General features: G+C 38.8%; 2 protein-coding genes, 1 long non-coding RNA gene and 2 other non-coding genes across 5 annotated transcripts; 1 reads left to right on the top strand and 4 right to left on the bottom strand.

The window, feature by feature from the left end:
• Positions 1 to 108: 108 nt before the first annotated feature.
• Positions 109 to 5,829, bottom strand: rpl13 (ribosomal protein L13). The gene is made up of 6 exons (XM_039794811.1): positions 5,729 to 5,829; positions 5,151 to 5,271; positions 3,974 to 4,115; positions 1,730 to 1,903; positions 812 to 868; positions 109 to 311 (listed from the first exon to the last, which is right to left on the bottom strand). The coding sequence occupies exons 2-6, from the start codon at positions 5,252 to 5,254 to the stop codon at positions 153 to 155; spliced, it is 636 nt and encodes a 211-aa protein (XP_039650745.1). The 5' UTR covers positions 5,255 to 5,271; positions 5,729 to 5,829; the 3' UTR covers positions 109 to 152.
• LOC120556588 lies at positions 492 to 570 on the bottom strand. The gene has a single exon (XR_005638875.1). It is a non-coding gene; the product is annotated as a small nucleolar RNA MBII-202 (small nucleolar RNA).
• LOC120556589 lies at positions 1,989 to 2,068 on the bottom strand. The gene has a single exon (XR_005638876.1). It is a non-coding gene; the product is annotated as a small nucleolar RNA MBII-202 (small nucleolar RNA).
• A 3,110-nt stretch (positions 5,830 to 8,939) lies between the features above and the next one.
• gcshb (glycine cleavage system protein H (aminomethyl carrier), b) lies at positions 8,940 to 12,949 on the bottom strand. Its single transcript, XM_039794810.1, has 5 exons — positions 12,684 to 12,949; positions 11,434 to 11,513; positions 9,786 to 9,849; positions 9,457 to 9,588; positions 8,940 to 9,322 (listed from the first exon to the last, which is right to left on the bottom strand). The coding sequence occupies exons 1-5, from the start codon at positions 12,832 to 12,834 to the stop codon at positions 9,225 to 9,227; spliced, it is 525 nt and encodes a 174-aa protein (XP_039650744.1). The 5' UTR covers positions 12,835 to 12,949; the 3' UTR covers positions 8,940 to 9,224.
• An 8,900-nt stretch (positions 12,950 to 21,849) lies between these two features.
• On the top strand, positions 21,850 to 22,761 carry LOC120556363. The gene is made up of 2 exons (XR_005638845.1): positions 21,850 to 21,890; positions 22,534 to 22,761. It is a non-coding gene; the product is annotated as an uncharacterized LOC120556363 (long non-coding RNA).
• Positions 22,762 to 23,861: the final 1,100 nt, after the last annotated feature.

Raw genomic sequence — 23,861 nt, 5'->3', positions numbered from 1 at the left:
AATTGGCACTCCCTGATCTGTATGGCTGTATTATATCTAGTCCCCTAATCTATGACTACACCATTAAAACTCTGAAAGGAGATCATAATCATGACATTATCACATTAATCTTTTTTAACACTTTATTTTGCAAAGTTCCATAGTGACTATTTTCACTTCTTCTTTTCCACGTCCTGCTCGGCAGCCTCTTTGGCCCTCTTGGCACGTATGCCAAAGAGACGAGCATTGGCGCGGGCCATACGCAGGCTGGCGAAAGCCTTGAAGTTCTTCTCATCCTCCGAGATAACCCGAGCCTTCTCCTTCTTGTGCACCTGGGAAAGAAAAAATAAAAATAAAAAAGACAGTAGTAACCACATATGACACTTCTAGATATTGCTTAATATCTCTTTGCCAAATGACAAAATCCAGCCAGTTTAACATTGACTGGTGCAAATAGAAGCCCAATTTTATACCATCAATATTTTGGGACAACCAATTTGCTTTTCCAGCTTGATTGTAAAAAGCAGTCATCAGAAAAAAGGTTCAAGTGTTTCATCAAAGAAATACAGAGATTCCGGAGATTTGTCATCATCTGACTGCTGTGATGCAAAACAGATTGTTCTCATATTTTCTCAACAGTCATCACTAACAATATGATGGCGTATGAAGGTTAATGTTAGCTGGTGTGCAATTTCAAGGATAAATGCAGGCTTATTTTCCACATTAAACTAAATAACATTCATTTCCAGTGATCTCACTGTAATCTATCCTAATATACTTTTGGATAGGATGTGTTGGCTGCTAATGAAATCTTTAGGGAATTAAAACTTACTGTTTTGATGGGCATGACTGGACCAGCGAGCTGAGTGGCCATCTTGAGTTCCTCCTCCTGAAAATATTACAAACAGTTAATTCTTCAAGACAACAAAAAACATCCATATTGCTCAGCAAGGAAAGTTATGAGGCAGATAAACATCTAGCCATCAGCCACATTTGGGTGTTCTTGGGTGAAATTACTCATATTAAAAAGGCAGAGTCTGGAAAAAAAGTAAGGTTGGTTATTCCTTTGCAACCACAGCAATGGGTGTAATATTACATATCTTAATAAGTACTGAATCAAATATGGGGTGTACAGGGATCTGATTTTTATAAGTAAAGGTGCACTGATGAGTGAGGCATTCAGCCTCCATTGTTGTTCTGACCATTTAATGGAAGTTTCTGTAACATAACAGATCCTCAGTGATATCAGCTAGACAATTAGCTTTGAAATTCATCACTACATGGGTGAATGTATGGTTAAATTTGATTGAATTTGAGAAGTTTACTAGTGTGTCCCCAGTTTCATTAGGTAACCCTCAAATCCCATGCAATCAAATAAAAACTCCTGCCACACAATAAAATGGCATTAGGAATGCAAATTAGGATATTTCACCAAAGTTCAAATGTCAAGGTACACAGATTAGGGCTACATCTTTGAGCCCTGTCAGAGACAAATCTCTATAATTTAACATGCACAGGGAATAAATTAAATGTTTTTTACAGGATTCTTTTGGATTTTATACATTACTCATAAAACTTGTTGAATTCATTTTTATAAGATTGAACAATAGTAAACAAACATCTCAAATTTGTACAATTGAGAGATGACTATGGACCACATGCCTTTGATGAATGTTTAACACTTGTTTTTCTCAGGAAAATAAGACCACAATCAAAAACAAAACAATCAGCAACATGAAAAGACACTTACAGTGCTGTCTCCCTTCTTGGGAGCAGAAGCCTTCCTGGGGAACAGGATGAGCTTGGAGCGGTACTCCTTCAGACGCTGCACGTTGGCCTGAAGAGATTCTGTGGATCTGTTGCGACGGCGAGAGTCAACTGCGATGCCGATGGTGCGGGCTGTCTTTTTGTGGATGCCAGCTGCCTGTAGAGAGGAACACAGCACAATAGGAGTTAGAACATAAGAAATTGATAAGACACTGATGTTCAATGTTAGACATTCAATTTTGAGTAACAAAAAGTAGTCATCAGATAAAAAGGTTCAAAGTATTCATCAAGTAAATACAGAGATTCCGGAGATTTCTCATCATCTGACTGCTGCGAGGCAAAACACTAAGATGGTTGTTATAATTCTGAACATGTCTGCCAATGATTACATGTTAGCCCAGGTATGTGCTATTTTCTATTTACATGGGAGATAATTTCACTTGCAACTGCAAGCTCACAGCTCAGCATTTACTTGCACATTGGCCAACAATGAGTGTGCCTACATATAAATTCATACTTAAAGTGCCCATATTATGCTCATTTTCAGGTTCATAACTGTATTTTAAGGTTGTACCAGAGTAGGTTTACATGGTTTAATTTTCAAAAAACACCATATTTTTGTTGTACTGCACAGCTCTCTCTCACTGCTGCAGATCCTCTTTTCACCTGATTTCTGTTTTAGCTACAGAGTGAGACCTCTTTTCATCTTCTTCTGTACTATCTTTGATTGAACTCGCACATGCTCAGTAGTTCAGATGTAGAGCATGTCAGCTAGCTAACTCTAGAGACAGTAAAAGAGAGCCCGTTTCTCCAACTTTGGTCAGTTACAAGGCAGGATTAGCTGGGAGACTTCTAAATGAGGTCACACATGTAAGTAGTTCTTTTGTAGATTATGGTGAACTTGTGTGTGTTGTAGCAGTGCTTTGCTATTGAGAACGACATAGCATGCTAGCGTCAGCATTAGCGTTAGCGTTAGCATGCTAATGCTAACGCTACGAGCTAACGGTTGTGGTTAGCCAGCTCATTTCGGACTGTGACGTCACAGTCCGAGCCGATTTTGAACAGCTCACTAGGAGACTGAAGGCAGGACACATTCAGAAACCGTATCTCTCTCAAAACAGCATGGATGGATTTTTTTCAAAGTTTGTATGTGTGTGGAAGCACCAGAGACACAAAAGAACACCCCAAATCCCAGAAAAAGTGTTTTTTTCATAATATGGGCACTTTAAAATATGAGCCTAGTCCTGACTGGCATGAGTCTTAGTAAGAATATTATGTGTTTTGTTAACATAATATAGCATGTACCAGGGCAAACTTTAATATCAGTATTTGCAAATAAAGACAAACAAATTAAATAAAAAAATACACTCAATAACACCCCATTAGTAATGATTCAACAATATACTGGTGCACAGTGCTCTCCACTCCCTCAGTTTCTTTAGTGGCCAGAAAAATCTTGTGTGCCCATTTTAAAGGCCTGACATTTTACAGGAAATTGGCTCAAATTTGCTCACAGACAATTTTGCTGATGAAACTCCTGGATGAGACTTGTGGTTTTACTACACCATGGGCATCCATTTCCCTCTACAACTTGAATAGAATTTGGTGATTGAAATAAAGGGTTACTATTCATGAAGATGAGGCCGTCTGACAAAAGCAATTGGTACTGTATATACTGTGAACTGTGCAAAGTAGACTTAACAACAGTCACTATTACTGACATTTGAGCCTACTTCTTGTGAAGGAAAGCAACAAACAGTCCACATGTTCTGAGGTGATGCACATCAACAGTCATTTAGCCTTCCTCCCACAGGAGGCACATACAGGGGAGGAAAGTAAAGGTAGAGTTTGGCAAAAACATCTAGCCTTTGAGCAGTACTTTTTGTTTTTCCACAGCAGTTTTTTTGTTGTTGGGTGGGATGCATGATTCATCACAGAAGTTGAGCATAACCTGTTTTACATCCACAGTAATGGTCAATAGCATTTCTGAGCTGGAGGTCACGTTGATAAAACGCTAGTTTTTAAGAGTCTCTGTCATGACGACATGTAAATGTGTTTCTACCTGACTAAATCAAGACAAAAATCAGTTATGTTAGAGCTTTCTGCCCTATCAATGGATTAAATTATTTGAAACACCGTCCAGTATTTTTGGACAAAATTACTGGGTGACATTACTGAATAAATAATCATGCATGTTAAACATTAACAGGCAACTAGAAAGGATTACCTTGAGTTCCTCCAGAGTGAAGCCACGTCCAGAACGAACCTTGGTGTGGTACCTGATTGTGGGACACCTCACCTGGGGCCTCAATGGTCCAGCGACAGGACGGGGAGCGATGAGACGGGCCTTAGCCTGACGAGCCTTTCGCCTAAAGATAAAGATATCTTAGTCAAAACTACAGTAATTAAAGCCCATTTTCAGACCCAGGAACTTTAAGAACTCAGAAACTACAAAAGTCTGGTTTGCATAACCCTTATTGTGTTTCCACCCATCTCCACTATGACAATAAGGCAAATAACAGAATTAGGAAAAATACATCTTTTTCAGACAAACAAAACAAAGTAACTGTCAAAGTTCTGTATTTTAATATTAGGTGACTGAGGTATGAATGGATTTAATTAAATGGATGCTAACGAGAAAAGCATTTGTCCAAAGGAGCATGATTGAGTGTTTAGTAGTTATTTGTGCTTTTGTACATCAAAGAATTGAGACAATTTTCAAATAGCCGTTTCGTTTTGTTTCTCTCCCTTCCCCACCAATAGTCCTCACACTTAAAGTCTAGCCGAGGAATTGACTATATACCTTTGTGTTTAGGGTTAATCGTTGCGTTTTGTTGTGATGATCCTGTAGTGGGAAAAAGGCTGCAAGCAGCAAACCATGTACTGCAACCTAACTATGTTAATCTTGGACTTGATCGATCCAAATCACGTCTTGTTTACAGACACATTTTTTTTAAATGTACATGCATTCACATCAAAGCAGGATCACCGATGTAAAACTTGGTGTACGTCATATACATCTATGTCCTTTCAAAACTCCTATGAGTTCAGTGTAGTCCAATGGCTGCAAAACAAAAAGTTGGAGACCTGATGTGTTCCAAGACAATACATACTGATTTGCCTTGCCTTCAACAAAGACCCTGGTTTTGACTATAACAACTCACACATCCACTATTTTGTTTAAAGTCCACCATAAGATTAGTTTAAAGTTGAAGTTTGTATCACTATATGTTAAGGCATGCACACAAAATATATAACATGTTGACATTTCAATGTAGCAAAATGTGATAGTCTCATTTAATTTATTGCCAAAATAAGTTTGTCTTTGCTACTCCTCCATGATGCCACTGGAAGGCGTGTTAGCTTGAGTTAGCATCTCTATTTGAACACAAGGCAGTTCTCACCTGCGGATCTTCCTGGCTGGCTGGTTGAACCAGGTGCGCACTCTTTTCTGCCAGTCCTTGTGGAAGTGAGGATTCAGGAGCATTCCATTCCGGCTGGGGGCCATGGCTGCCTACTTCTTCCCTGCGATACAGCATGACACACGGACATGAGCGGACTGTCATGCCGGCACACCATAAGTACCCGGAGCTACGTCTGAGATGCTAGGCTAGCAGGTAAACGAGGTCACTGGCTGTTCTGATGGGTAATTGCCGTAAGCGGCTGCTACATCTCATAATACTAGTCCATGCCCTTTCGGCATTAGTTATGTATGCTTACTTTTATTTTGAGGAACATTGATAAATATGTTGGCCTGTAGCGGCAATGCTCACAGTCACACACAAACACCACTTGATCAGGGATCACTACTAATGCAGATGTTATTCAGCAATTTAACGAAGACATCTTAAGACAATAATCACCTTATTTCAAAGGTGACAAAACACTCTATTTCAGGTTGTAAGTGTAATTGACAACTACCGATAAAATACCAAGGATTACACTAGATTCCTTCTAAATATGTAGAGAAAAAATATCTTACCTACTAGGAAGGAAAATGGCCGAAAGGAAAAAGGAAGTTGTAATGCGGAGGATTGTGGGATATGTGTCAACCAGCCAATGGCCGAACAGACGTTATCAAAGAGTATATAAAAAGGAGTTTTATACGAGAACAAGCTATAATACTTCCAGCCGATAAAAAAGTAAAATGGAACAAAATATGTCCGATTAAATAATGTAAGAATAGATAATATAGTATTAAATGATTGTGATAAAAGATATATTATAAAAATACATTATTTTAATTATAAAATATATTTGACGTCTGTAAAATAAGTCGTTATGTTATATTTTTGGAGGTACACGATACATGCACAACCTAAAAACAAAGATTTTGTCAGTATCTTTCCTAAAAAGTTCATATGCGCTCAAACCATAGACTGTAAAACCGTGCGCACCGGAAGTAAGAACGCAATCATCTTTGTTATGATGCAGAGAAATCCAACATGTTACAGTCTGTTATGTAGCCTATGCGTAACAATATGAATTTGCCTACAATTATTGTTATACAAGTATAAGTTGTTGATATATATATAGCCTTACAATAACACTTAAACGGCTGTGATAGTTTTTTAATAGGTGTAGTCTAATTTACGTTTGCAAAGCTTTAGAATTATGTGCTCATCTTGCTACACTTTAAAATGTATTTTGCAAGCTGATGTTTGATGGAAATATTGTATGATGCCATTTTGTGTTCATTAGACTACATTACAATAATGTAATTTTGTGTTCACAAGTTTGACTTACAATCAGATGTGAAGTGTTTTCACTGGCCACTAGATGTAGGCCTAGCACCCTTCATTAGCAGTCAGCAGTAGTCTTCGAATAGTACATAGACAATTTTTGTTATGGTAGAAACGTTTAGCTGTAAGAAATGACCAAAGACATCACTTTCAATCTGGTCATTTCTATATGTTAAGTATGATTCTTGAAAGACTAAAGAAAAACAAAATGGGTCAGGGTGTCCCTCTGTTTAAAATGACTGTTATTAGCATTTCTTGTTGGAGAGTCAAAGTTTACAGTAAACAGTAGAGATGACCTGCTTTTTTGCCCTTGCTCCTGATCTGTGTCCTTTCATATTGAGAGAGAATAGTATAAGTATGATTCAATATGTAAACGTGGCTGTTTCTCTGGTAGGTAGGAGTTGAGTAGGGAGGATTTAAAATCTATGACCAGGGGCCCACTGACTCATAATCCATCCTCCTCACATGAAAACAAGGCTTGCGTCTCCATGTGCTGTAGACACAGAAAACAGTGGAAGCAACCCTGCTCTATAAATCAATATAATAAAGTAGAGCTGGGCAATATATCATTATTGGGATATGAGACTAAATATCGTCTTAGATTTTGAATATCAAAATCCAATATAAGTGTTGTCTTTTCCTGGGTTTTACAGGCTGCATTTCAGTAGTGATGTCATTTTCTTACCAGACTGTTCAAGCTCTTCTATTTGTGCATTTATTCACTTAGTTATTATATTCACATTACTGATGATTATTTATCAAATAATCTCATTGTGTAAATATTTTGTGAAAGCACCAGTGGGCAACCCTGCAATATCGATATTGAGGTATTTGGTCAGAAATATGGTGATATTTTTCTCCATATCACTCAGCCCTATAATAAAGACATGTTCACTCATATTATGTGGTTATATTTATAATTACATGCTACAAAACTCTGTTTTATATCTGTCTGTTATATCTCCAGCACGGACCTGGGAAAGCTTCTGTGAAACTTGACACTTTTTTAGTGGGACACAAGAATCAAATGAACATCAACTGTGAAAAATAAATTCATGTTTCAACTAGTGACTGCTATTACGTTTATCATTGTTTGTGCCTGTCTGGTTTATATATATATATATATATAGCAGCCTACAGATTAAATAAAACAATTAATTATACATTGGTATCAGGGACCTTAATAATCAGGACATTTCTGTAATTCCTAGTTTTTGTAGGCCTACAGTTTTTTATCCATGACAATGGACATTTACGTTTTAACGATGATGCACAGCACTGTAGAAAAAAAGGCCACATTAGTCTCCACTAATAAGAATACTTACTTATTTCTTACTAATTCCATGTCTAAACATGTGAATACATTTTTCTGTGCACTGCTGTCTGGACTTGTTTCTCAGCATGTACCTGAGTCAGTGTACTCATTGAACACAATGGACTATAAAGAAGATAATTATACTGTATGTCTAGATCAAATTAAACAGCTTTCATAACTTACTTGTTGCAGTGATCCTAAACTGTGCCATAGACGTAGGTTTAAAGTAAAAAAAATATTGTTAACAGCTTCTGCTTAATTGATATTACTGATGCATAAGTGGGTTACTTTTTAGAACTTGGTTGATGAGGGTTTTATTAATTGAATTTACCTTCACTTTCTGAAAGACATCCAAATATAGTCTAATTTAAATACTTTTTAAAATCCTAATAAAGAAACAAAATGGAACCATGGTCCCCTCAATCTAGAAGATAAATATAACAAGAAATGACTGTTAAAATGCATTTTAAGAAAATCATGTTTTATTATTTGAGTAAAAGTATCTATTAGTACAGAGATATGCTTTTTGGGGGGGGGGGGGGTTTTATATTTTTTTTTGGGGACAATTTTTTTTTTTTTTTTGGGGTTTTTTTTAAAAAATTTTTTTTTAAAATTTTTTTAAAAATATTTATTATAGAATAAAACTATGTGTTGAACAGATATTTTATTTCTATTAGGTTTAGGCAGGAAAACAAATTACAGCTTTTATTTTCCATTATCAGCCTGAGAGTCCAGTTTTTTGTCCACTCACTGATTTTAAAACCACTGCTTCATTAATCATTGATTAATTGCAATCTCTGCCTATCTTCACGCGAGGGCAAAGGTCAAGGTGTGTGGAAACTATAACAAGCAACAAGAAGCAGCATGCTCTGTCAGCACATGTACAGCTGCAGCAACATGATATGAACAGGTCTACAGTACAACAAAGTAGAGGTTAAGTTATATTGTCCTTTTTGCTGTGTGAATTGGTGACATCTTGACACCAATGCCATTACAACACGTCTGCATGTTTACTGCAGTTGCCAAGAATGCAAGAATGTGATTTGTATTCAATTTTAAAGCTGTTGGTAGGCGGGGGAAATCACAGAGGTGTCAGGACCAAATTTTATTAAATGAATGTGACACGGCTCTCACAATCACTTTTCAGTCTTTTATGACATCGGTGCACATGGAGCAAAACATGATAAACAAGTATATTGACAGATCTTGAAAGTAAGAGCCCTTAAGGTCGGCTAGTAGCTATACAAATTCTAACTTAAGTGGAAGATGTTACTGAGGATTTTTTATTATTATTTTGATAGCACAATTCCAGTATCAAAATAAATACCACAGATAAGAAAGTGTCACAAGATGTTAGTAACCCTGCCTACTAATCTTTGATTGCAATTACATTATAAAAACAGCACAGTGAGCTTATCCATTTATTCTTCAAGTGACTTAATAAATTTATCATATGCAGCTTGATCCATGAGGCCTTCGAGTTCTTCAGGCTTTTCAATCGTCATCTTGATTAGCCACCCTGAAAAGTAAGAGTTCATTTAAAAAAAAAAAAAAAAAACCTGTTCCATGGTTTGGCAACTTATGATTTATCTTGGCAACAAATCTACTGGGAGAAATGTAGTAGAAAAGAATCACCATTACTGTCACACTTACCCTCTGCATAGCAGGCTTTATTAACAAGTCCAGGATTGTCTGCCAGCTCTGTGTTGATTTCAGTCACTTCCCCTGCCAGTGGTGAATATAGCTCACTGGCAGCCTTTACGCTTTCCAAGGCACCAAACTCCTCTAACACACACGCGATACACACACACACACACACACACACACACACACACACACACACACACACACACACACACACACACACACACACACACACACACACACACACACACACACACACACACACACACACACACACACAATGAGAGATACTGCTGGACTCAATAACTTAAAACACGCAGTGTATTTCATGCTCTTACCCAATGGTTCAAGTCTTTGGCCAACTTCAGGGAGTCCACAGTATACCACATCACCTAATGCTTCCTAAAATAAAAGAAGAAACTGTATGAAATCTATAAAAGTGAGTACAAGCTGTAATCCATAAATGTGTTACATGTTATTCTGTATTTTGAAACATTTAAGGCTGTCTATTTTCTATATTTGTTAATTGTCAACAAATCCCATTAAAAGGGCAATGCCAACTTCGGTTTAGTCAGTCAGTCTATCAATACTTCCCCAGCCTGTATGTCGTTCTCAAACCAAAAGCCCATTTGTTTCCACTGAAGACGAACATCTTTAAAAACAGGTCACAAATACATACTTAATTCTTTTAAAAAACAATAATTAAAACAGACTATCTATATACAGACAATACTAAGAAGGATCAATTAATTGTTGGTTTAAGTCTTTTCATTGGGTTTGTTGACAAATATAGAATTTCACCAGACTTATTCTTGAAGTCTACCAACATTTTTAAAAGGCGGCATAGAGTCAAATTTGCAGGGCCACTATTGCAATACTGACAGTGAAACTGTTTATAGGGGACAAATCCATCTAAATATGAAATTATTGGTCACCTTTTTTAAATAATAAAAGGCATAGTTTAATAATACAAAGAAATGGGATTTTACAGATGCAAAGATGTTAAACGATGCACCGTGAGTCCATCCAAATGGTATCTGTTGTACACTTCTTTTCTTTTTAATTGGTGCACTTGCATCATGCACTTTTATGTCTGCACAGCGATGCAAATAGGTGAATCTTCCCATCCCTAACTCATACACAATAACCTGGAATTGCTGTACCTACGGCTAAAGACACAATTTCAGGTGTGCGTGTTATCTTAAAATAAGTGTTATAACAAGTGAGTGTTTAAGTTAGCAGAGACTAAGTACATTGTCCTAGACCACCAGAAATGACTATTTCTGTATAATACTATATTCTATGTTTCTATAATAGCTATATATTTTGGGCTACTTTACAAGGCAGGTAAAATTGACCAGTTAGATGTAATATGTCCTAGGCGTTTTAGAGAACTGCAGTAAAACTGACTTGGTCATTCTTAAATTAATTTGTTTAGAACTTTAACACCCCATGAAGACTATTAGTAGCCTGAAGCCTATAAAAGCATATCAGTGTTAACTATAGTGATTTTTGTTTCCTTTACAGCTTGCTCATTTGTTTTACAAGGCTATTTCATTTACAGTTCACCTTTCCAAGACGCTGTGGGTACAACACATGGTCAGAGTTATGGTCAGAGTTAACATTCCCAACTAGGAAAACAACGCCTCCAAGTATAGCAATTGATTTTCTAAAAGCTGCATTAACACCAAAGACAAAAGACACCTGCCTTCATTCAAAGCTTTGAACATCTAAAGGTAAGTAAATGCCTGGCCATGCAATTTTCTGCACTCCACTGCAGTTTGGCGTTAATCAATTGTCTCAAACAATAGTCATAAAACAGTAAAATTAGCTTGTTACATTATAGTACAGGTGCTGCAGGTGAGGACAAAGTACAGTACTGAACTACAGACATTAGCATATCACTATTTTTAGATGGCCATCAGTAAACCTCTGAACCAAGCGTGTCATAAATCAAATGATTAGTAAGAACATCCAACAACCTACCTGGGCATAATTGCTGATACCAACTATGCCAATTTCACCTTCCACTCGCACCCACTCATGCTTATCTGTGAACTTTAGGGCTGCGGAGAAAACAAGGGAATTATTTAGCTTGAAACAGATTAATTAATTTGTGTGAGTCAACAACATGAAACCATATGAATCGTGAATACCACACCGCTCTTGCAATGATAAAAATAAACAAACTTGTATCAAGAGAAGCCCACCAGTGTCAAACCGAGGCAAATAATTTGGATGTCCAAAGAACATCTCACTGTACTATGGACCAAAGCTGAAGAAGAGTAGGCTGTTTTTTATGCAACACCATGTGCTGTCAATTATGAAGACTCTGTAGTTTACTGGTTGCATTGACACAACCTAAAAAATTATCTTGTCAAAAACACGAGCATCATGCAGATGCAGTTTTAGATGCTGACCGACAGTGTTGACAGAAAAAGGTGCAGTATCTGGTTGAGTCAGATCTGAAATAAAAAAATAAAAAAAACTGCTGTCATGCTGTCATCTTTACAATACCCCGAGGGAAGAATCACAATGCTTCAACAATTCCCAGTGTCGGCATCAGACCATGCAGAAAAATACAGGTTTGAACCAGATTGTTAACTGTGCAAGATGCTGATGCATGGCCGGGGAGAGCAGTCAGTCTTAAGAGCGGAATATTCCTGCTATAAAAGAGCTGAAGTAATGTATTTTTCTAATTATTAAAATGCGTGAGACCCTTTAACATTTCACAGGGAGGAAGCATGATGAATGAAAGCAACAACTAGAAGAAGAAAAATTTAATTGTTGAAATTTAAAAACCACATGCACACGTACAACTCAGCACTATTTATCAGAATCATGGGTGACTTCTGTTAAATAAGCTACTTGGTGCACGAGACATAGGTCAATTTGTTGTTTGCAGTCAATAATTAACATCCCAATTTGGAGCTCGTGGTCTTTCAATTACATAAAAAATAAAGCTTGGTTTTATACTTTAACACAACTTAAGTTGCAAAGTTTGCCACCTCCGAGTTAAAAACTAACTTTTAGCCGCTCTCCCTGTTGCATTCCTCTGCTCCGTTGTGGGAAAGTAACGTTAGCACCACAGATAGCACAAACTGCGTGAGTTGTTTCGCCCATTACAGATAGACAGGAATGTGTGGCAAGCCCGCATGTTAGTATAACATTACAGCTCCTTTGGAAAGCTGTTGGAAAGCCATGTTAATGTGTTTTGGGGTTTGTTTGTTTTTTACCTGTGGAAAGGGCCGAGGTCGTGCTGAGTATCCGCGGAGAGTCGCTCCTCCACAGCAGCCGAGTCGCTGAAACCTGCGCTGCCGACGAGAGCTGAGGCAGTCTGGGAGAAAAGTTTGCAGAGAGGCACCGTAGCGCTGCTCTCATCGCCATCTTCAGTATGTGTGTCCAATGTTCAGTCTTGTCGTTCACTTGCACTTACATTTTACCGCGGGAGCGCGCACCATCCACTGTTTGCGGGCTCCCGCCAGCTCGAGTTTAAAACGTACGTGTGCCGTCTTAAAAAATATATTAAAAAATACAGATTGCTTTTCACTTAATCATTGTTTATCATAACAAATGAGCAGTGTCGGAAGAAGTATTTATTTCTTCTACTTTAGTAAAAGTATCTACTCAACTGTATAAATAACTCCATTACAGAAAAGTTACTTACCCTACTGCCTTTATACAAAAAGGACTTAAAATACCACAAACAGCAGGGGGAGCTGACTGCTGGGAAGCACAGTCTGAAACTGCTACTGCTAAAGACGACCATTGTCTGGGAGACCAGATTTCAAGACATGTGGGAACCTTTCATTGTAACAATAGTTTATTAAAGAACACTTATTTTTACATTTTGTTCTAATTTGAAGCATAATGGAGAAAAAAAACAGTATTGTTACGCTTATTTTCACTTTTATTGAAATACAAATCATTTTTGCAGTCTCAACTACTGTAATTCAGATTCTTCCACAGAACAAATGTTTAACTACATAATCATAACTGAATTATAACAATATTACAGTTGGCGGCCAAATATGATAAAATTGGACCTTATTGCTCCCCTATAGGATAAATACAGGTGTCACAACAGCAATTACAGATATGTACAGTAGGAAATAGAAATATATAACAAGCAAAATAAAAAAGGTACGAAAATTATATCATATAAAATAAAAAATGTACAAGCTGCAAGCAGTGTTGGACGGGCCCTCGCTCTTCTGCACACGCTGGAGTTACTGGCGGACGCCGCTCCTTGTGACCGTGCATTTGCGCTGCACTCAGACACTACAAATCGTCACCAATAAAAAGGGAACTCCCTGCTGAGTTCAATGATACCTCACACCAGACTCTACATCATACAGTTTATTAGCTGTGAAAGGGGGCGTGGCCAAAACATAGGGGTCGGGGTAAACGTTTACCAATAAAAAATGAAGTCTCTGCTGAGTTCATTGATAGCTCACATAAGACTCTACCTTAAACGGGTCACACCCTATGACGAAAAGTTTTTCTTTTAAAAACTTTTCATCTTTAACGTCTTAAGATGGTACAGACCAAATTTGAAGTTGATCGGATGAAATCTCTAGGAGGAGTTCGTTAAAGTACGACATGTGCCATGTGGAAATGGCCAAAATCACACTAATTTCGAACTTTCAATTCAAAAGGGCGGACTTCCTGTTGGGTTTAGGGTATGGCTCTTTTGTATGTCTTGACATGCTACATATGTGTATCAAGTTTCATTAGTCTACGTTAAACGTAGCAATGTGTCAGAGAGAGGGAGAGTCCTGAGTCTAGTGTTGTCCATTGATCCAGTGGTTACAGAATCAGCTGTTTATCAAAGCAATCATTCCAAATCTTGCAGAGACAGAGAGCGTAGGTATATAAGGAGATAACATGGGCACAGTCTAATTATTGCTAACTAAAATGCTAGTTAACATTAGTAATTAAACTTAAACAGCTAATGTAAGTCGAAACTGCCTGCAAGCTTTTCCTGTACTATATAGTACAGGAAATGCAGGCAATACGGTAATTTCTCTACTATGCGACAGTAGGTCGCGTGGTTATGACACAATCTTTAGCCTATTTTTACAAAAACGTCTGCTACGGAGCCATAATGTGAGATACAAGGTAATGGAGCCTTTTATACATTGTTATGTTTCTGTAGAAATAATCAATGGACAAATAAAGTCTTTAAACGCTTCAGATTTAAGGTTATTCACTGTCAAAGTGACGTCAAAATGAATAGCAGTCAATGGAATGTTAACGGCGGATGATGGCTTGTTAGCATCAAAATGCTGCCATAGAAGGTATGCATTGTGGAAAGAGACTTACCCCCTTGGTGATGCCCAGCAGTCAGCTGCCCTATGGGATTATTTTTGTGCCTTTAATTCGAAGCAAAACTTCTCAAGCAACAAACAAAAAACACTAACTCAAGCAAAAAAAGTGTCACCTCAAAGGTAAAACTTAAAACTTGCAAACAAAACATTTGTGTAGTTGTAAACTATTGGTCTTATATTTGTTTGATATTCTGTCCTTTTGTTTACAGTTCCCTCTGCTTCTTTCTCAATGATCAGTCGTTTGCTCTCTCCATCACGTTTGCAGTTTTGCTCCCAGCTTTCTTGTTTGCGCTTCCAGATTCTTTGTTTGCAATTCTGACTCAAAGCTATCGCGTGGGCGGGTCTTACAGGGGTGCGTCCCCATTGGCTAATGATTGTTAAGGGAAAGTTTGAGTGACAGCTCAGCCTCAGTGCAGGTAAACTAACATTAGAGACTCAGTCTGGTCTGGAGGACACACAAGCCACTCCACAGCGGATTCCTACAAGATTAATAAAGTGTAAATATTGATCATATATATTATCTGTGATCTACGTTGCAAGCATGGTTACTAGACGTTTGTTGTTTCGTTGTGTTAAGTTACTAGCTAGCTAACTGCTAACGTTATCTAAAACTTGTAGCCAGCTACGTTACTGAGCTAATTTGCCATGGGAATCATATATTCTTCGTGAGGCCTTACTCAATGGAGCTGTATTCATTATTGTCTTCTCTCTGTAGAGACCTGCAGGACCCGAGCAGAGCTACGATGCTCTCCCAGGTAACGTAGCTATTAGGAAAAATTATTATCCAGCTAACTACAAATTGTTGTGGTTGCTATTGGCCTGATAATACACAATGCTAATATTAGTTAAGTTGTACAATGTAGAAGCTGTGAATGTAATATATTATATCTAGAGGTTGACATACAGTACAAATGCAGTGTTAGCACTGCTTAACTAGTTAGTTTAGTTTTGTGCTCATCTGTACTTTCCTAGTTATGACAAAGACTGGCTATCCTAACTCTAATTACATGTCTTCTGTTGCATTTGCAAGCAGGTCAGCATAAGGAAAATGTTCATAGTGTTTTTAAAGCCTACACATTTGCTAATGGCTACTTTAAAAGCAAGTTATTTTAATTGTAAATCACCCAAGCTTATAAGCTGCAGTTGTCAATATGAACTTTGTTACCATTTGATTTGTGTAATGAACTTTGTTATAATTTTCTATCACAGCGCACATCAAGCAGCAGGCAGACCAACCAGGTGTGAGCAGCAGAGGGAGAGGAGCCTTCAGTCTATCTGTGGAGGAGACACTACGGCCCAATCCCAAAGTCCGGACTCACAGACTCACGGACTTTGGTGCACGTTCTTGCGAAATTCGTAAGGGCCTAGGGTTGTCCCAATGTGGAATTTCAAAGGACGTGAGGGTTTGAGTACACACTTACCGAGCCCTTTCCATGAGTCTGCATCGATGCAGACTTCACCAAAGGGAATAACCCACAGTTCAAAGCGTTGTGACGTTTACCGCGGAGACGATAGGGAAACCCGGAAATTACGAAGGTAAACAACAGCACGACACACGACCACGGAACAGACCAACCTGTTGTTTGGAATCAGGTAGCCGTCTCCTGGGCCTTGGCCGTGTGGAAAGCAACAAACTTAAAATGAAAATTCCCAAACCGGCAAGTGTCAGCAACATCTTTGTTATTAAACGTCGCCAAGGTAACATGTGATCTCGTGAAGTGCTGTCCCGATCCCATTTCTACCTATCTGAGCCCATGTGGCCTCACACACTCACTCACTTAGTACCTGAGATCAATTAAGTCTGTGAGTCTTTAGTCCTTAGTCCTCAGGGCTCACTTTGGGATTGGGCCTACGTGTGCTTAGGCTTCAAACAGCCATGGTATAGACCAATAGTGTATGTATTGATCATAATTTGCTGAGATATTCAATGAACACTTACAATAACCTTTTTCTTAAGTTTTCATTGGTGTAATTGTAGTTTCTAAGTCCATTGTGTCAATATATCCTACAGTATACTGTCCTGTAATTTAATTTGTGTTTACATTGTCTTACTGTAATTATATTTTAAAATGCACATAATATATTAAAACACTTTTTTACATTCACCCTTGTCTGTTTGGTTCATTATATAATACAGGAAATAAGGTTGAGACTATTATAATGCTTTATTTTTAGTCCAATATAAAACTTCACATAGATAATGGATATTTGAACGTATTTTGCTGGGGCTCCGGTGGTAGAAGAAGCTGGAACTCAGTGTTAGTCATTATTTGCAGTACATCACAGGTCAGGATCCGTTTTTCATCACCAACAATACACAAACATACTGAGTAATTGGGTTATGTATATATTTCACATATTCAGTTTCACCTAAGGCAAGCTGTATTTCTCTGCTGACTTGTGTCTGCAACAACACTTCTGAGGGTGGTGCAGGAATATCACACACAACTCCTGGACGCCTGGATTATAGCTAGAGGTTGACACATACATTAGATAATGTTCCATCTGTACACACTGTTTCTTCTTTCTTTGCACTACTTCAAGATGGCAGATAACGGACGTATATTTTGGCCCTGTAAATGTCAACAATATTTAGAATTAATGCATATTGTTACTACTGTCCAAACTATGTATTTTAACTAACACACCAAGCCCTTGACAAATACTTTGCTTAGTGATCCTTATGGTTTGATGTGATGTGCATGTGTCCTGGTGGCTGGCTAAATTCAACATGAAGCCATAGGCTAGTGACAATGCCCCAAAATTTTTGAGATACCCCTACCGGAGGTAGAACTAAACCCAACAATGTTTTTCCTCATCTCTAAGGTCTCCCATATATGAAATGGATTCTTGGCTAAAAATATTTTACTGCTAAGATTGTTAAATTAACATATATTGTAATACACCCCCAAACCAAAAAAGGACTAAAATATAGCCTTCCACCTGCGTCCGCCTGGCTCTTGCAGTTGGTGAAAAGCAACTGCGCTACCTGCATCTCAGAACTGCGGCCGCCTTGGTCTCGTGAGATTATCGTTGCCCACGTGTGCATGACGTCAGAGCAAGTCGGTATCAAGTCGGACACAAATCGCAGATCTGGCTCATCTCGAACGAGCCTACCAACTGCAAGAGCCAGGCGGACGCAGGTGGACCCAGGGCATGCTGGGAAACGCCGGCCTCTCAGCTGATCGAACAGCTGATTGGTTCAGAATCGACTCAACATGATGACGTTTTATATAAACTTTTTATTGATTTTGAATTGGAGGGATTTTAACTGCGATTTATCTGATTTAAAAGCTTATTCCTTACAGAACACATGTTGTGAGGCTGATAGTGATGTTTAGCTAGAAGTCAGAGAGACTAAATCTGTTCAGATTACGGATCATCTACAGTCTGTTGTTAATTAAAATCAGCAACAGATCGCATGTAGAGCATTTTGAGAGCTACTCTGTCATAATAAAACCAACTGGAGACTGTGTAGGAGCAGATATATGGGTCTGATAACATTTTATTAAATCGGAATCGGACCCGAACGGACCACAGTGTTTGTGTCACTTCCTGTTCAGCCTGAAGGCTGCTGGAGTCAGCTGGAAAACTGTCCGACTTGAGAGCGGATTTTTGTCCCCGCCCCCCGCTGCTGCCGCCTGCTCTCGTCTACTTTACAGGCGAGGCGCAGTTCATCTCGAACGAGCCTGGTATCGTTGCCCACGTGTGCATGACGTCAGAGCAAGTCGGGATCATCAAGTCGGACACAAATCTAACCGGCATGCATTGGGCGGCGATCGCCGGTGATCGATTCTGCGCAGATCTGGCTCATCTCGAACGAGCCTAGTTTCAAACAAATATAAGACCAATAGTTTACAACTACACAAAGGTTTTGTTTGCAAGTTTTAAGTTTTACCTTTGAGGTGACACTTTTTTTGCTTGAGTTAGTGTTTTTTGTTTGATACTTGAGAAGTTTTGCTTGGAATTAAAAGGCACAAAAATAATCCCATACTCCCCCTGCTTTCCATCCAAATGGAAAAAGATAATCTCAAAATGCCATAGGACAATTGTCAAATGTAAAATTCAAAAGAGAAAATTATAAAGGCTAAAATCAAATTATGAATTTTTTCTATTTTAGGTTTTAATTTAAGTATTTCCATTTAAGCTTTTCCATTTCACATTTTGAGTTTCATATTTGATGTTTCTCTTTTCTTATTTAAACATTTGTATTTAAGCTTTGCGCTTTTTTTTATTTGACTTGTTACATTGCACTTTACATTTTCAAATAATAATTTTACATTTCAACTTTGCTTTTTCAGTTTCCTTTTTTAAATTCAGTTTTGGCATGATTTTTCCTAGTAGCCCCGTAAAATAATAATATTTTTAATTTGATCTTGCTTCACATTCACACAAATGTTACTAGACTGCAAGCTGAGAAACTTCAGTGGACATGGAAAAAGGCTCTTGATATGCCATTGCCTACATTTTAAATGAATGCCCGCCAATAGGCCTAAAACATCACATGTATGATTAATGTGACAGAGACTGGGACTCCAGGTTAATAAGATTCTGACCTAGAAGCAAGATAGGAATTTAATTGTGATTCTGTGAGAATTCACAGATCCACTTTCTCTTTTTTAATCTTCCCTTTAACATTTAAAGGAATCTACATGTATGTGTGTGTGCTCAAATATGGCTTCTGGAAAGAAAATAAAAGGATAAAATATGAATTACTAAACAGAAATTATTTAAGAAGTTCCCCATACTTTGAGTTACAACTAACAACCACTAGATGGCAGCAGCGAATAAGAAATTAACTGACAGATAGTAAATCTTCAAGCCACAATAATTTGCCGCGAATGAATGCCGCCGAATCTGTCGAGTCGTCTTGTAGTGGTGCGTCAAGTGCAACGTATATTCCCATCCAATTAGACTGAATTCGGTATTGATGACGCGAAAAATAGTAAGGGTAAATGCACTGAAATTATTTAAAACTAAAGTAATGAGCCAATTTTGTAAAATGTAAGGAGTAGAAAGTACCAATATTCGTGTTGAAAATGTAAGGAGTAAAAGTAAAAAGTCAGCACAAAAATAAAGAGTAGTAAAAACATCAAAAAAATCTACTTGAGTACAGTAACGAAGTATTTGTACTTTGTTACTTCCCATCTCTGCAAATTGTTTAGATTATACATGGTTGAAGTTAGGATTCAAGTCTGCCAATCTTCCTGACAATGGTATTTTTTTGCAATGTGAGAACAAGGCTGAGAGGAAAGAGAGGAATGCCACCTGACAAGGAGGCTCCTCTCATAAGGAGGCTCCCCTCACTGATGGTAAAAGTAAAAGTAATTGTGACAGCACTGCACACGTTTTTTAAGGTTCATTTTTAGTGTGCATGGCAGATAATTTAGGTGTGGCAGTTTACAGGGTAGGCTCAGCTGTTTTATTACATTTGAAAAACACGATTTTGAAAAACACCTGTAGCAAAGGGAATCTCCAAAAATAGGTAGGTAAGTAAAATGTATTAATAAAGTGCTTTTTACAGACTTGAGTCAAACATTTCTAAAGGGGTATAACACAAAAACCCAATATATAATGAGACATGATACACAATCAGTATTACATAAGACTAAGAATGCAGACCAGGTGCATACCAGTCAACCAAACGCCTGTCTAAACAGGTATGTCTTTATATGATACCAGCGGCCGCTGCGTCGAGGAATGAGCAGCTAGCTTTCTATTAAAGATCCCATGGCATGAACATTTATGAGGTTTTTTAACATTACTATGCATTCCCCCAGCCTGCCTATGGTCCCCCAGTGGCTAGAAATGGCGATAGGTGTAAACCGAGCCCTGGGTATCCTGCTCTGCCATTTGAGAAAGCTCAGATGGGCCCATCTGGAATCTTGCTCCTTATGAGGTCATAAGGAGCAAGGTTACCTCCCCTTTCTCTGCTTTGCCCGCCCAGAGAATTTGGCCTGCCCATGAGAGAGAGAGACACATCATGGCTTTCAAACGAGAAAAGTGGCAGTTGGTCAAGGCCACACCCTCCACCTATCCCCTCCCCTCTCTCCTCCTAAATAGCTACAGACACAGAAATGGCAAACGAAAGCTCATTGTGGGACTGGCACTAGCGGCTGTAATTCTTCTCACCAAGCTGCTTGCCTATTGTCCTGTAGCCCATCCCAGTCTTGTGCAAGTCTACAATTTTATCCCTGATGTCCTTACACAGCTCTCTGGTCTTGGCCATTGACTACGTTTACAAGCTGTCAATTTTCGGGTTATGGTCGGGTTAAGGTCACTATTCGGGTTTCTGAAACATTCGGAATAACCCGTTTACATGCGTGAGCAGAGAGAGTTACTCCTACATGGAATTTGTAATCAATTGGCAATATGCCGACGTAAACGGCGACGCACGGTTAGCGTCTGGACATAGCCTACGGACAACCTTAAGACGCAATAACTTTTCGGTCACCTTCTTATAAATCTCACTATCTCGGTACTTTCTGCCGTCAACAAAAGACATTATATTCATGCTTTTCACCACACTAATAAAGAAATTGGTTTCCTCCTCGCTCCAAAAGTGTGGTGCTGTGCTGTGTCTCGCCATGTTTACCTCTACTTCTTGTTTACTTCCGGTATACTGCGCGCAGGTTTTCTACATTGACATATAACTATATTATTATAGTATACAATTATTATTATAACTATGTTTTCTGGCGCAAACAAGAAGTTCCTCTACTCAAAAGACCAAGATTCCTTGCGAATAGAACATGCGCAGAACACAAATCAATGTTCCTTTTGATGGGGATATGCCAATACGTGTTTACATGACCAAAATTTTGGGTTAAAAAAGGGGTAACCCAGGTAGCATATTCGGGTTTTTGCCGGTGTTTACATGGCCGTGCGCGACCGGGTTATTGCTAATATTCCGGTTTTGAACGGGTTATTGGCTGCATGTAAACATAGTCAGTGTGGAGAGGTTGGAGTCTGTTTGATTGAGTGTGTGGACAGGTGTCTTTTACAGGTAACGAGTTCAAACAGGTGCAGTTAATACAGGTAATGAGTGGAGAACAGGAGGGCTTCTTAAAGAAAAACTAACAGGTCTGTGAGAGCCGGAATTCTTACTGGTTGGTAGGTGATAAAATACTTATGTCATGCAATAAAATGCTAATTAATTATTTAAAAATCATACAATGTGATTTTCTGGATTTTTGTTTTAGTCTGTCTCTCACAGTTGAAGTGTACCTATGATAAAAAATGACAGACCTCTACATGCTTTGTAAGTAGGAAAACCTGCAAAATCGGCAGTGTATCAAATACTTGTTCTCCCCACTGTATGTCTGTCTTCGGAAAAACAGTGGGGTAGCTAATCTTTACCTTGACTAGCCAATCAGATCCAGTTAAAATATAAAACCAATAATAAGAACATATGAATGTTGTGGATAGTTAATCTTAATCTAGTTAAGAACAAGAGACCAAGTTCCTGTGAAGTGGTGGCACAGTTTCTTCCCTACCCGAAGAGTGAGACAAAACATTTTCTTTTTTTTTTTTGAGAGTCGGACTTGGTACTTGTGTATATTGTGCGTGCAGCTAAGGGCAAGTCCAGTTTTATTATAGTTTAAAGTTAAGTGTTGCTTTTTTATTAGTGAAGGAGTTTGGGGGCTAATTGAGTGTGTGAGAGATGCAGATGTTGGAAGATTTGTGGCTAAATCATGGATTGTTTGTATTTGGTTTAATAACAGTTCATTTGTCTGATTGCTTTTACACACCACAGCACCAGAGGAACCAGGCCTCTAAAAAACGAGCTGGTGAAGCATATCCACCTGTTGCTGAAATAAAAAGATGTGAACATCACCTTTATGGCCTGCATCCTCACAGCCAAAGGGATCATCAACTATCTCAAGCCTACTATGAGCTTTGCGGCAGACACTAAGATGAGACTCCATATAGTATTAACATCCCCATCCAAAGAGAGGAAACGGGGGAAAAAAAAAAAAAAAAAGAGCTAAGCTGGAGCAGCATCTGCAGGAGGAACAAGCACAAACCAGGGAGGTTTTCTCCGCAGAGATTGACCTTTTTATGTTGCACTCCTACAGGGGCAAAACAATGTGTTGTTATCTTTAATTAAAAACAAAACAGAAATTGGGGAAAGAAAATAAATTTGAGATGAAATTACAGATACTAATAAATAATTAACAAATCATAAAGATGGCATCATCGGCCTGTGACCTTCAGCACCTCTAAATTTGAGGCCATGGTTCTCAGCAGGAAACCGATGGGAGTGCCTACTCCAGGTGGGGAATGAGTCCTTACCTCAAGTGAAGGAGTTTAAATACCTTGGGGTCTCATTCGCGAGTGAGGGGACAATTGAGCGGGAGATTGGTCGGAGAATCGGCACATGGGGGCGGTAATACATTCAATTTATCGCACCGTTGTGACGAGAAGAGAGCTGAGCCAGAAAGCAAAGCTCTCGATCTACCGGTCAGTTTTCGTCCCTACCCTCACCTATGGTCATGAAGGTTGGGTCATGACCGAAAGAACGAGATCCAGGGTAGAAGCGGCCGAAAAGGGTTTCCTCCGGAGGGTGGCTGGCGTCTCCCTTAGAGACAGGGTGAGAAGCTCAGTCATCTGTGAGGAGCTCAGAGTAGAGCCGCTGCTCCTTCGCGTCGAAAGGAGCCAGCTGAGGTGGTTCGGGCATCTGGTAAGGATGCCCCCTGGGCGCCTCCCTAGGGAGGTGTTCCAGGCACGTCCAGCTGGGAGGAGGCCACGGGGAAGACCCAGGACTAGGTGGAGAGATAATATCTCCAACCTGGCCTGGGAACGCCTCGGGATCCCAGAGTCGGAGCTGGTTAATGTGGCTCGGGAAAGGGAAGTTTGGGGTCCCCTGCTGGAGCTGCTCCCCCCGCGACCCGACCCTGGATAAGCTGACGAAGATGGATGGATGTCTTTTTAAAGTAACTTTTCTCAATTCATTAAAAAATGCAGTTATCAAAAGACAGACAAATAATTTTAATAGTTTGTCTCATGTACCATCAGAATTATCTAAATCTAAGCCACTGTAAACCTGACAATATGCTATAAACTCTTAGGCTCTTGGAATAC

The sequence above is a fragment of the Perca fluviatilis genome, chromosome 3 (assembly GCF_010015445.1).
Source record: "Perca fluviatilis chromosome 3, GENO_Pfluv_1.0, whole genome shotgun sequence".
Taxonomy (NCBI): Eukaryota; Metazoa; Chordata; class Actinopteri; order Perciformes; family Percidae; genus Perca; species Perca fluviatilis.
Note: the sequence above shows the minus strand (reverse complement) of the source record. Positions and strands in the feature narration are given on the sequence as shown.